Below are 13,900 nucleotides of genomic sequence, written 5' to 3' on the forward strand. Positions count from 1 at the left end.
ACTAAAGTAACTTGAGGCCCAGCTCCTCAACAAAAGCGCTGACTGGCTGTTTTTGACTTGAAACCACACCTTCAGGAAAAGGCTGTTATTTTGAACTTACAGCAATGTTGAATGAATGGGTTTTTGGAAAATGGCATCACTTCAGATTAATTTGATTCGGTTATTCTCATTCCCTTTTTAAATGGCACGGCATTTTATGAAAACGTAACCATCCCGTGGCTGACATTTAAAGCAGCAACTGATTTATCTAGAGTATGATGGCATTTGTGGATAATTTTGACAGACTGGGAAAAAACAGTCAACTTGTATGATCTTCTGTTTTCCCACATAAATAAATCCAAATATATTGATGTATTCTAGATTTATGCAGCACACACATGTATCTGTAGTCATGTTAGAAGTTCAGGATATCCCTAACTGCAACTATGTCACACATCTGATTTTCAGATGACTTAATATTGGTTTAGCGTTGGGCAGCATGCATGTCTCGCTCTTGTTTCCGTGTACTTATCCACGACTTATACAAGATACTTTGTGAAGTTCCGCTCGGCTGTTCTATATGTGATCAATTATAGTGCCACCAGCGATTTACCTGATGCGTAAGTATGCAAGCACCATGTTTGCTAAAATGGTAATCATATCTCTGTATAAACACAGAGCAGGGAGTAAGAGGCTTTACCAAATCAAGTGTCCTCATTTTCCACAAATCACAGATAGTTGGCTGCTCTTTACAGCAAATGTAATTCATAAGTGGGCTGTAACTTACTTTTAACTGCTTGCAGGACTCTTTTCCCTTACCTTTCTAGTGTCCCACCATTTTTGAACCCCCAATTCACCAACTTGCTCCGTTTCTCCTCACATTTAAAAGGTAATTAATTTAAATGCCTGCCCCTCTAAAAACCGAAGGGCACTGAAGAAGTCTGTAAATGTAATGCTTTGCTGCGATTAAGTAAAATATAAGTGATTAAATGTGAGAAAATACAAATGTGCAACTTCAGCCATTTTTTGACACTAGAAATGCGCATGCCTTATTCACTCTTCTGCCCTGAAAAGCTAGTTAGTTTACTTGTATGATTGGTTACTTCAGGGCAGGCTGTTCTCGTTTCAACCTGAATAGTGTCATGGAAGCCATTCGGTGTTCCAGCCTCATCTGGTTCTGCACCAGCCTCTCCTGTTGTCGTGTTAAATTTCTTCCCGCCCCCCTTCCTGTTGTCCATGATGTCTATAAGCGCGACCCCCTATCATTGTCTCCTGCCCCCGTTGTCCATGCTGTCTTTACTCCCCCCACCTCCCGTGTACTGATGTCTGTACAAGATACTCTAAAGGATGACCGCCCCTGTACATTGTTTAAAATCTACTTGTTTTGATGTGGTGAGAGCCGAATCCATTCATTGCACATTTTGTGCTGGAGGCTTATGTAGGGCAAAAAACACAACCTGTAAATCCACAACACATTTTGCACATCTGCATATGCTTTATGTGGGCCTGTCCATGTAAAAAATGCAATTTTGTCATTATAAAGTCTATCCTTGCTGTTGTTAGCGAGTTCCGATTACGTATTTTTTTTAATTCCGCCTTTTTGCCGAACTTTTGCATATTACTTTTTTTTGCACACGACCTTTGACCTTTTGCATACTACAGCTTTTTCAACTTCACATTTCCATTTGGCACTGGAACATGATATAGGTCTAGTGGAAGGCACCAATCATTATCTTGTGTTGCTGCTTTCAGCTCATATGACTGGACAAGTCTGACTACCCATCCATATTGGAAGTAAGTATGCCTTTATCTCTTGCTTGGTTTGTTAGCTGGACGATTGTGCTTGTTGTCAATCACTACTAACATGTTTCAGTCTTGCCTTTTTGATTCACTGATTTAAAAACAAAAAAACAAGCATTTGCAATGCAATAGGTTTCGCATTATTACAGTTGGAGCTATTGGTGTTGCATTATTTAGCAATGCCAATAGCTCGAACTTTAATAATGCGAGACCTATTGCATTGCAAATGCTGGTTTACATTTGTCACCCCGAGTGGGACAGGTATGCCTAGACGTGCGTCCTGTGCTTACCATGCCACTGGCGTCAAGCTAGCCTGGCTAATGAGGGGTGATACCCTGAATACAGTCCCAGGATGCTTGCTTCCGCTCCATGGAGGACCAGGCCTGGCATTTCTGGCAGGACTGCTCCCATGGGGAGCAGGGTCCTTATTTGCATAAGTCTTGGTCCAAAGTGGAATGACGTGGTGAGCAACAAAACAATGGATTTAAGCCCAGATCTCGGTACTGGGGGTGAATGTTTGACATTGTTAAGCATTCTGTCCATCTATAGTTCTTTATGCAGTAATCTAGAGATGGTATTAAAAGTCAGTAGAAATCTCTTAAAAGATATATAACCATTATAGTTCCATATTAGCCAGTTTCATTTCTATTCATATGCTGGGGTCAGTAGTGTTCTGAAGTAGTGAGGCTCAATGGGTGCTTAGTAAAATGTGCATCGAGTAGCTACACAGAAGAAAAATAGGGTAAAATATTCACTGTTGCATCAAAGAGGTGGAGGTGTGTACATTATTACAAGTGAATGTTATTCTCTACAACAATAAATATGCATAGTCACTAATTGATGTGGGATCGACTTCAACCATGTTTTTGAGATGGTCTATTTACACTATTCTGATCAAATCGTAAGTTACTTACTGCTATAAAATGTCGCAGCACATAGCCGATTTCACCACCGCGAACTTTTGCGGCAAGCAATTGGTGTGCAGTGGAAAACTCCCGAGCACCAATGTCAGCATAAAGGATAACCACAGGGACATCAGGATTGAAGACTGGATATTTATGATCACCTTTAAACAAAAACGGCTTTGGCCTAAAAGAGAAAAGACAACAGATTTCAGTACAGGTTAACAGAATATTTTCATTTTGATGGCAGAAAAACAACACTAATCAAATTCAAGCAATTTGACTCAGTTTCAATCTTACTTCAAGGATGCAACGACGAAATCTGTAGACTAAATGCAGGATTGCTCACTGTACACCTTAAGACAAACTATAGATTTCAACCAACTTTTATCACTAGGTATAGCATATTATTGATGGCTACTATAATGAAATATCCATACATTTTTTAGTTATACTATTTTTCACCCCACAGCTTTATTAGGATTGTTCCATATGACCGAGATCGACTTGTACTAAAACTTTTTGAAAGGATTCTCCTTGAAGTGAAGTGGCACCAAACGTTAACAAATGTTTTGTATTTCTCTGAATTATGCATTGGGTGCAGTCACTTTGCACTGACTTTCAATGCAAAAAGTTGAACCAATGATTTAAATAAAATCATATGATATCTAAAAAGAAATGGAACTAACAGAGTAAATTTCAGTATGTTATAAACAAACCTTGCAGAATGTAAGGAGCATGCCAATTTATTAGCCACCACTTCAAACAGGCTGCTCGTTCACAACAACCGTAACGCTACATTTCTATGAACTTTTAAGAAGGGGTTCTTATGTGATGCTGAAAAAGAACTAGGTAATACGATGGTCTCCTTAGTGAAGGCTTCAAATGTGCATTATGAAAGACAACACTTCAAAACTAGTTTGACAGTCTACTCCTAAGACAAGGACCTTTATGTTGTGGGCATATTTGCCAATAATCTTTAAGTAGAGATCTCAAGTTTAACTTCCTCTCTATTCCTGCTCCCATGACAAAGAACAATAGACAAGTCTCACCTTTTAAGGGCAGTTTGTATTAGGGACTCCAAAACATCGAAATTACAAGTTGACTCTCCATGTACCACAAAGAAGAAAGTGCAGCCATCAGGGGGAGGTTCATCAGCAGCCATCTGTTAAAAATTTTAATCATTTGAGTCTTATTCTTTTATGGCAATTTTGGTTGAATAGTTTTTTTTACTGACTGATACAGAGTCTTGTTCTTATAGCGGACATACAATGTGACCTTTCCACAGAATCTTCATCGTCCATAACCAGTGAGCTGTAAGGTGCCCACATCAAGATTAAGTAAGATACATAAGACTAGTCCAACAAATATGAAAAACTGAATTTTTTAACTTTTACACGTATGCTATAACTCCAGACTGGTCTTTTAAAAAAGAATTCTGAACAAGTTGACTGTCTGAAAAGGAAAACAAATGTACCGCTGAGGAGCATCACAAAGAGGACAATTCATGCGTCAGAGACAAACCAAGTTATTCATTTTAAGTACGCTTTTGTTGTCTGGTGCACACAAACATTTTAAATCAGGAATTGAAAGATTTAGTGACCAATACAGCTACAAAATTTCTTTTCCCAATGCTGGCACGTTGGCATCACTACTGCATTATAATTTCAAGATCAGAGAGCCAAAGGCAAGGAAGTGACAAATAGCACCCCATAGCTTTAGTTCACCTCTTCCTACTTCCACTGCTGTGCATTAAGTCAAGCCAGCAGGCCTGAGCAAACTTGATCTCCCCCTTCAGAGAACACTGCAGCTCTAACGTTTTCCACTGGAAAAGCTAGGAAATGGGGCACCACAAGACTGTTGCCAGGGTGCAGAGAATCAAGGAATACCTAAAGTAAGTAACAACAACAAAACAGATAAAGAACCATTAAATATTTTTGTCAGAGTAATCTAATGCGCAGTTCAATAATTTTTCTTTCGGTCAAGAACAGCTTCTGACGTGATAGAGAAGAGAAGCACTTACTTCGAGAAATAAACTCTTGAAAAAAAAAAGTCTGCCTATTTTAAGGCATTTTATGGCTTTCATTTTGGAAACTAGTACTATTAAAAATGAAAAAAACATTAACTGGTTAAGAATTCCAGAATAGATTTCTCCAAGCCCATTTCCATAGATGAATGTGAGATTGTCTTGTAAGGCAGCCTGGTATATGGCCTTTTACAATACCATCATGCACAATGTGTAGCAGTCTGTTAATTTGGCCAGGCAAAAAAAAACGCAGTGGTGTTTGCCACTTCATAGTTTAGGCTGAGCCACCCTTCGTTATTATTAAGTTATTTTATTTCTAGAAACAAGCCAAGCCTGGGCAGGTAAGTGGAATAAATGCTTTGCAAAATCGTATGCAATGTTTTACAATTGAATGCAGCTTCAAATGAAGTTAAATGAATTAAAGGTAAGTCAATGTTTCAAAATTACTTTTTCAGATTACCTTACAGATTACTTAAAAAGTAATCTAAAAAATGACGTACTAAGTTACTTTTTCTACTCAGTGGGATATGCCTATATATCACAATCGGATATTTCCTAGAGAAAAGGTCAGTGAATCAGTTTTTGTATATTTTCAGTTTATAAGTGTTTCATACCAGCTCCACACTTAGAAGAATTTTCAAGGAAAACAGTCAATGCAATCCTATGGAAGGAAATTAAGTTATCGGTTTGCAGGTAATTACAAGTTTGAAGGAGTTGGTATTCTGGGGTTAAAAACGAACACAGAACAAGCATTGGCATAGCCAATAGGTCTCGCCTTTGGGACCTTCTAAGTGTTTAGCCATGCAACAGTTGATGTTGTTGCACCAAGGATATTGTGCTGCTAACTAAATACTTATGAAGATCCCAAAGGCGAGACCTATTGGCTATGCCAATGCTTGTTTTACTGTAGTTGTAATCGGAACACAGCCTGGCTCTCTCATAAAGAGCTCTAATACACCTGGACGAAGTCTGTGCGCTATGGAAAACTGGACCTAAAATAAACAGATAGGAGGGAGCGAGGCGGGTGCATCCCCCCTCTCTCTCTGCCCAGTGTGGCAGCCCCGCCCTCACAGCACCACACCCCCCACTCTGGCTTGGACCCCCTCTATCGCCTAAGGGAACCCTGCCTGCAATTAAGTTGTTTTTTTTAAGTTTTAAGTTTATTTGCATAGTTAATTAAAACCATTGCTTGCAGTAAAACCAAATCAAATACACAAGATAAAAGATATAAAAGATAAAATTATGAACATCTCAGTCCGGCTCTAAAGCCCTTAGCATTTTTAGCATTTGTCGGTGCGTTTCTAGGTTTGTGCAAAAGATCCTGCGATTAAAAGTCTTATACAAAAAAAAGGTTCTGTACAGTCGGTCTTAAAGTTATTGTATGTTCTTTAGAGGTAGCCCACAGTGGCTTTAGCATCATAGCACATCGGCCAGAACCCAGATCTTAATCATAGTTTAATTTGAGGTGCGTTTACATACAGCATGCGTGGTCCCAATGCGATTAGAGATGAATCTGTGAGGATGGTCTTTTTTGGAGCATGTTCCCAGAGATAGGGAGAATGAGAAGGCTAAGCCTTGTTTGTCTTACACGTTCTTAAGCAGTTTTTGTTCGGCTATCGTTAGGAATTTTACTAGACGGCAATTTAGCTGGATATTTTCTGGATTTATACAGGCTAACACAGCTTGCCGCCTGGTGCGAATGCCTTCTTGATTAAATAGTTTTTTTAGGAAATTGCACCGTGCTTGAAGCATTTCTTTGCATAGGCAGATTAAATGTAGTATGTCGCCTCATTTAGCGTTTTACAGACTACAGGTGTTTTGTGATGCTTTTGCCATGGTGGAAGGTGCTGAGCACAAGGCAGAATTCCCAGTCTGTGCCTCATAAATCTCATTTTTGTTGCTTTGGGGTACCCCTGATTGAAGTATGTTTGAGGACCGAATGCTTTATATGTGTTGAGGGTCATCCATGCATGAGCTCCGTTTGAAAAGGTTGCCTGGTCTTCCACCAATGAGATTTGCATATGAAAGACACTTGTAAAAGTGCTCAAAGGCGGTGGAGAAGCCACAGCACGCGGTGCCACAGAAGTCTGGCACGGTGCCTGGGGCTGGCTTATTACCAGAAGAGGGGGCTGCCTTCACACTGACACCTCATTTCTATCAAGGATGGAGGCTGCGCCGACTCTGGGGACAGACCCCACAGAGCCAATGCTTGTTTTACTGTTGTTATCGGAACACAGCCTGGCTCTCTCGTAAAGTGCTCTAATACACCTGGACGAAGTCTGTGTGCTATAGAAAACTGGACCTAAAATAAACAAACAGATAGGAGGGAGTAAGGCGGGTGCATACCCCCCTCTCTCTCTGCCCAGTGCGGCAGCCCCTCCCTCGCAGCACCGCACCCCCTCTCTGGCTTGGCCCCCCCTCTATCGCCTAAATGCACCCTGCCTGGCATTAATATATGAAAGAGACTTGTGAAAGTGCTCAAAGGCGGCAGTGAAGCCACAGCACGCGGTGCCACAGAAGCCTGGCACGGTGCCTGGGGCTGGCTTATTACCAGAAGAGGGGGCTGCCTTCACACTCGCACCTCATTTCTATCAAGGATGAAGGCTGCACCGGCTCCGAGGACAGACCCCACAGGGCCCCCCCCTCTTTTTTTTTTAATGCAGATTTATATAGCGCAAACTCGACCCGAAGATATTAGGAGCACTTCACATGAGCACCGGTTACGTTACACACGGAGGTGAGTAAAAGAACGTTATGTTCTTTTACTCCCCCCCCGTCACACCGCACATCAAATCCTTCAAGGGCAACCCCAGCTTTCTAGTTTTGAGGTTCATAATATGAGACCCACTGGGATTACTGTTATCCCCTGTTAACAAGCTATTCACGCTTCCTGTCCTAAAAACTGCTGTCGCCATGAGCCGAGCATTGTGTGTAAAATATACATGAAGCACTGAGGCCTGTCTGTATGTTGTGTACAATCAAAGCATGTGAAAGGCCGCAGTCATGGATTAGGCACACGTCAAGGACACTGTGTGATGTGCACGTCCCTGTCTCTTACCCAGGGCCACTGGAATTATGAGATTGTGCGCCTCTGCTTGTTTCGCATAATTATGGATTTGCCGCATTTCCCAAATAATCTCTCATCTGCCGTATAATCTGCAGATTCTAACCATAAAAAAACGTGATTCGCGCTCAAACGGTTCAAAAGTAACTAAATATGCAGCGACATTTTGCAGCGCAGTGGTTGACCCTCTGCAAAGCTGGAGGTGGTCACCTTTCTGTTGCTTACACTCTTTCCTCGGGGCTCTTAACAGTGACAGCCATGAAACATCATCATCGCCACCATGGGCGTCGGCTATTGGGTTACCTTGGTGTGGAGCTCAGGTTAAACGACCGATATACCTTTTCTGTCAGAGCCGTTTGCGTTACAGCAAATAAGGTCAACAACTCGACGTGTTAATTGGGTTTGTGTGTCCTCCTTGTGCCACAACTTCTAAATCCCAATTAACGGAAAAAGTCAGCGAGCGCGACCTTCCAGCCCTGCAGGAAGGAAACAGCACAGCTACGCCATGGTTCAAGCCTCGTCGCCAAGCCGGGGTTTAAGCCTCGTCGCCAGGCGGGGTTTAAGTCTCATCACCATCTTGTGCGCCTCAGGCCTCTCTGGTGCCCCCTCTTACCTGAGACATAACTTTGGTAGTTTAAAGTAGCCAATGTCTGTGTGGGCCTGTCCTGTGCCTCCGACTATTTCGGCCAGTACTGACATTTAAAAAGTGACACTTTACCTTCTGCGACTTGTTTCCCTAAAAAGTCAGAAGTACTAAAAGTGTTGCAGTGTGTTGCATGTCACCTGTACCTCCAGTCTGTCTTTATGGCTCAGTCTGTGATTGCTAAATATCTCTGTGGATTGTGTTTACGGGAATCTGTACATTGTCTCAGAGTGCGTTGCCTAGGAGAAGTACATAGGGACGCTACTCTAAACACCAACCACAGGTAACAAAAACAAGCATGTAGCCACAGAGTAGAAATGTTGCCGCTAATGAGCAGTTACACATCACGTTGCTACATTATAGGGGACACGTACAAATGTGACAACGGAGGGAGAGGGTGGCGGCATGCGTTAACTTTTAGCTGTCAACCCTGGAAGGAAGTTACTTTTGAAAAAAAATGTTCTGTGCGAGTCTGGTATTCGATTTTGTTGGGAGTCCAATGGCCCAAAAAAAACACGCAGGCACAGTCGAGCTTTAAAACTCTGGAGCGCTCGCCTTAAATCGAGTGTTGTTGGAACCACACAAAGGGCATTCACGATGTTTCTCGTCGTTGATTCAAAACGTCTAGGCTTCGGAGGGTAGTTCAAAGTGTTTCCCGCCTCTAACGCACGGCAGAGGCACAAAATACACTGTGACTGTAAAGACACCCAAACGCTGGATTACTGGGCTGCTGGAATGCCAGCGTTACCTTCATGGCGAGGGTGAAGACGGAGATAGAAACGGAAAGATAAGAGTGGGAAGAGCAGGAAACTGAGGGAAGAGTGAGGAGCAGCCTCGCACTAAAAGTAAATAAAAAACAAGTGGCGGCAAAAGTGAAAACGTTTCCCTTGCGGGAGTGAGCAGCGCCAGGAGACATAAATTGCTCACATGGCGCCAAGGCTCACTCCCGCAAGGGAATCGCCAAACGTGCATGCTTTGCCATTGAAAGCAATGCAACGGGTGCACGTTTTTGCCTGCAAAGCTGTGTCGATTACAAAAGGTCTTTTTACTATGCGGCGCATGCGCGCTGTGTAGGCGTGACCTAAAAATCGGTTTGCAGGTAATTACAAGTTTGTGGGAGTTGGTATTCTGGGGTAAGAAATGAATACAGAAAATCCGGAATACCGGAATTAGAACCTAGCTATGGGTGATGAGAGACTACCGTTCAAGTGGAGTGAGAAAGTCTACTGATCAAGAAAGAAGAATTTCTTTCTTGAGTCCCCTCACTCACCAGGGTTTCCCCTTGGTGACATGCTTCATCATAGGGGTCCTCTCAATCCGCTGTGGATTGAGGCATGCTGCGACTTGCGAGATTACGTAGGAGCACTTATGTGAGAAAATGTGTAGTGCAGTGTTGAGGGAAAAAGAAAATGTTAAACATACCTAACTAGTGAACGAAATATTTTATTCTAGCGTCTAGTCGGTATGTTTAAAATCCAGGGTAAAAACTAGGAAAAACAGCATAACCGTGATGAGTTAGATGTCTCTAGTATTAGTCGTCGACATGTTTCGAGCCTCCCCAAAGCTCTTCCTCAGGACCACACAGAGACCAGACCTGTGTGTACCACCTCTAAGTGACCTATAAGTAAGGTATATAAAAATTAGTGAAATATAAAGTGCCACACCTAATGTGCGTGCACTATTGGTTTAATACATACGATTTTACTTATTGGTAAGTAGTATCTGTAGGCAATAAAACAGAACATGGTTAGAGTAACAAGTTCCCACCAGGAAACTGGCAGGCATCATAAATATATACTTCATTCTGATTCATACTCCCACCAGGAAACTGGCAGGCATCATAAATATATACTTCATTCTGATTCATATAAATGCTCCTCTACGGTGTGTGTAGTTTATCAACTACCGTGTATTCCGTCTTGCCTTGCAGGAGGAAGAACGTATGGTCAATGTCTCCAGTGGAGATCGCGATTATAGTGCTTTTTAACATAAACAGACATCACGTGACATACTACACCTAAAAACAAACATGAAACATTGAAGTCACATACTTTATTGAGGTTCAAATGTACCCCATGGTCTCGAGAGGTTGAGGGGCTCCTAGTCACACTCTGCAATAATAACTTTAACAAAGCGTGGTTGATATTAGCCCTGTAAGGAATGCTATAAAAAACGCTGTAAAAAACGGGGCTTGCCCGGCGCCTCCATGTGGCCACCGAACCGCTCGGTTGTAGCTCCGCTGTAAATTAAAAGGTTAGAGGAACTTACTTTGGCTGAGCACGCCTCACCGGTAATACACCTAGTCGCACCCCTGGACACCGCATAACAACACATTTCTCCTCGGGTGCTAGCTAATATACTTCCACATCCGCCCAGTCATCGTTGTGTTGACTGGAGCTGTACAGAACTAAGATGGCCGCCGGTAAATGGCAATATCGCCGGCCATATTGGGTGTACTTAATACTTGCGTGTTCGATTCCGCGTTAATGTGAAACTGGGCAGAACTTGATTGAAAGGTCAGATTTAGAAAGATTATATATCTAGTAAGGAGGAACTGCGGATGTAAAAACCCAAACAAAAAACGTAATGTCAAAAAACGTAATGTCAATCTCTATATATGTTGCTACTCAGGGGTTAGAGACGGTACACCTGCATAATAAATGTTTGTATTACAGGCAATCTGATCTTCAAGGAAATCCAGTCGCTGGGCACAAAATATGGGAAAAAAACAAATATTAGAAATACTCATGATATGTCGGATTTGAGCTAAAAATGGCCACCGATATATGGCAACATCGGCGGCCATACTGGGTGTATGAATTTTTGCCTGTTAGATACCCTGTTAAATGTAAAACGGGGCAGAACCGGATTCAAAAGGTCCATTTAGAAAAAATATATATATTTATATATTGAGAGCACAGGGGAATTGCAGGTATAAATTGTCAAATGAAAGAACGCATAATCCATGTGTATATAGTCTATATTTTTGTTCAGGTATGGGAGAAGATACATATGGGTAATAAATATATGTATGAATGGCATTTCTGATTATTTAGAAATTCAATTGGATTGACTCATTATATTGAAAAAACAAATATTGGAAAAACCAATTCTCGTGATGTGTTGAATTGGTAAAACTAGGTCAGGGCTGATGCGCGTGATAGGCTGGTATTTGTTGGGTGATGCGCATGCAGGGGTACACCGGTCATGCCTTGATCAGATTCGTTATCCCAGACTGATTTATTTTACTTTGTAAACTGACCCCAGGGGATGTTATCATTCAGACCTTGGGTGTCTGTGCGTAACTTAAAAACCCAGCGTTGTTCCTTTTCCAGCAGCCTGTGTTCCCGGTTGTCAAGATGTTTTACGTTTTCCAACACTACCCATCTGAGATCATTGGGGCTATGTTGTTTTTCAATGAAATGTGTTGTCATTTTCGTAGTGGCTCGCTTACACCTAATATTACTGCGGAGTTCCACTATTCTGGTGCTCACCCTCCTTGTGGTCATACCCACATAGTGGAGGTTGCACGTGCAGGTAATCAAATTAACAACCCCTGAGGTGTTACAATTCTTAAATTTACGCAATTCTCATGACATGTTACTGAAGACCACTTTTTTTACGTGCTCCAACGTAATCTCGCAAGTCGTAGCACGCCTCAATACGCAGCAGATTGAGAAGACCCCTATGATGAAGCATGTCAACAAGGGGGAACCCTGGTGATTGAGGGACTCAAGAAAGAAATTCTTCTTTCTTGATCAGTAGACTTTCACACTCCACTTGAGCGGATGTCTCATCACCCATAGCTAGATTCTAATTCCGGTATTACGGTTTTTCTATGTTCATTACTGTAAGGAGGGTGAACCTAACGTAATACCCTCCATCTCCCCCCTTTTTTTGAGATTCTGGGGTTAGAACCAGGGTTCCTCCAGGGTCAAGGAGGAACTCTGGAAACACCCCGAGCGGCAGTAGGGCGACCGGGTGCAGAGTACTGAAGCCCAATGTTATCCAATGGTGGATAGGAGGCCTCTGGTTGGTGGCTGCTCACAAACAGGCCACAAGGTGATGGGAGCAAAGCTCCTGTTGCTGGTTGGCGTTCACAAACATAGACTGGATGTTCTTGAAAATAAACAGACTTTCACGAGTTTCAGATGGAAACAAAAGACCAACTGCAACACATGGATAAGTTACTAGGTGTGATCCGTGCTAAGAATGAAGATTTGGAGGCAAGATCACGCCGTAACAATTTACGCATTGCGGGGATCCTGGAAACTACAGTGATCACCAAAATGGAGGTCTACGTGACGGACCTGTTGCGGGATCTCTTTGCTATGCACCTATCAACGGTCTTTGCAGTGGAAAGAGCTCATCGTGCCTTGGGCCCCAAGCCTCCAGTGGGGGCTCCTCCACGGCCCATCCTGGCAAGACTGCTGAACTATCAAGATTGTGATATGATACTGCCCAAGGCGCGCATAATGGGGACCATCACACATGAAGGAAACCAGATCTCCTTCTACCCTGATTTCACCCCAGCGGTACAAGTGACGAAGCGCGAATTCTTGCCGGCAAAGCGGATCCTCCTGCAGGCACAAATCCCATACTCGTTATTATATCCTGCCAAACTAAAAGTGTTTCATGATGGCTCTGCCCATTTCTTCAATGATGCTCGATGCGCTCTAAAATTTGCGAAACACGTGGGTGGAAGGCGAACCAAGACTAGTCCTGGACCGGGTGACTCGGCTGAGCATCAGCTAAGTGATAATGACTGACAAGTATAGCACTATATTTTCCCCCTTTTTATTTTGAGGGTTGTCAGGTATTACATTTGTATGACATCTCTGCTCCCCCCCCCTTTTTGTTTTCTTCTGTGTTCAGGAATGGGGCTGCATTTACTTCACTGTCACCTCCCCGTATTTTTGAATTGAAAGATTTATGTCAATGGTAGATTGTAAATTCTCGCTTAACCAGTTTAGCACATGATGATCCGCATTGGGTTGTAAATGTATATCTACTGTTACGAGAGACCACGGTTGTAGTCCCTTTTAGTTCACTCCTGTCTAAGCGGTAATGGGTTGACTGTCAGTGCTTAGAACTGTTGGTGTTGGTGCAGAGCAACTTACATTTCATTTGAAGCCACACTTTATTAATATGCTTTTTTGCAGGTTTGGCTCCCTGCAGTTTCTTGGCCACCCTGATTAAGTAGGGTAGTGTGCAGGTACTCATATGTCCCCATGCGAGTTTTCCCAATACTACGCTGTTTTGTATTTTGTAGATGGTTGATGTGGGTTGGGAGTGGGGGGCTGGGTGTGTTGTTTATGGTTTTGATGGTGTATTGATAAGCTTCTCGATGACACAAAGTTAGATTTGTGCTGCACACATGTTGCACTGGGCAGAGCAATGTCACATATCTGTTTTTAACGTACAACACAACCAGTGTAAATTGTTTTACGTGGAACATAAGGGGGTTAAATGACAGTAGGAAATCC

General features: G+C 42.5%; 1 protein-coding gene across 2 annotated transcripts in view; it reads right to left on the reverse strand.

Annotated features, from left to right (window-relative positions):
• UGGT1 (UDP-glucose glycoprotein glucosyltransferase 1) overlaps positions 1-13,900 on the reverse strand; it is an 822,704-nt gene that overhangs the window by 746,663 nt on the left and 62,141 nt on the right. For both annotated transcript variants that reach the window (XM_078666074.1, XM_078666073.1), the window contains exons 5-6: positions 3,734-3,846; positions 2,694-2,868 (exon numbers count right to left, since the gene is read on the reverse strand). In XM_078666074.1, coding sequence (XP_078522200.1) covers positions 2,694-2,868; positions 3,734-3,846 — 288 coding nt within the window. The remainder of the gene's footprint in view (positions 1-2,693; positions 2,869-3,733; positions 3,847-13,900) is intronic.

Source organism: Lissotriton helveticus, chromosome 11 (genome assembly GCF_964261635.1).
Source record: "Lissotriton helveticus chromosome 11, aLisHel1.1, whole genome shotgun sequence".
Taxonomy (NCBI): domain Eukaryota; kingdom Metazoa; phylum Chordata; class Amphibia; order Caudata; family Salamandridae; genus Lissotriton; species Lissotriton helveticus.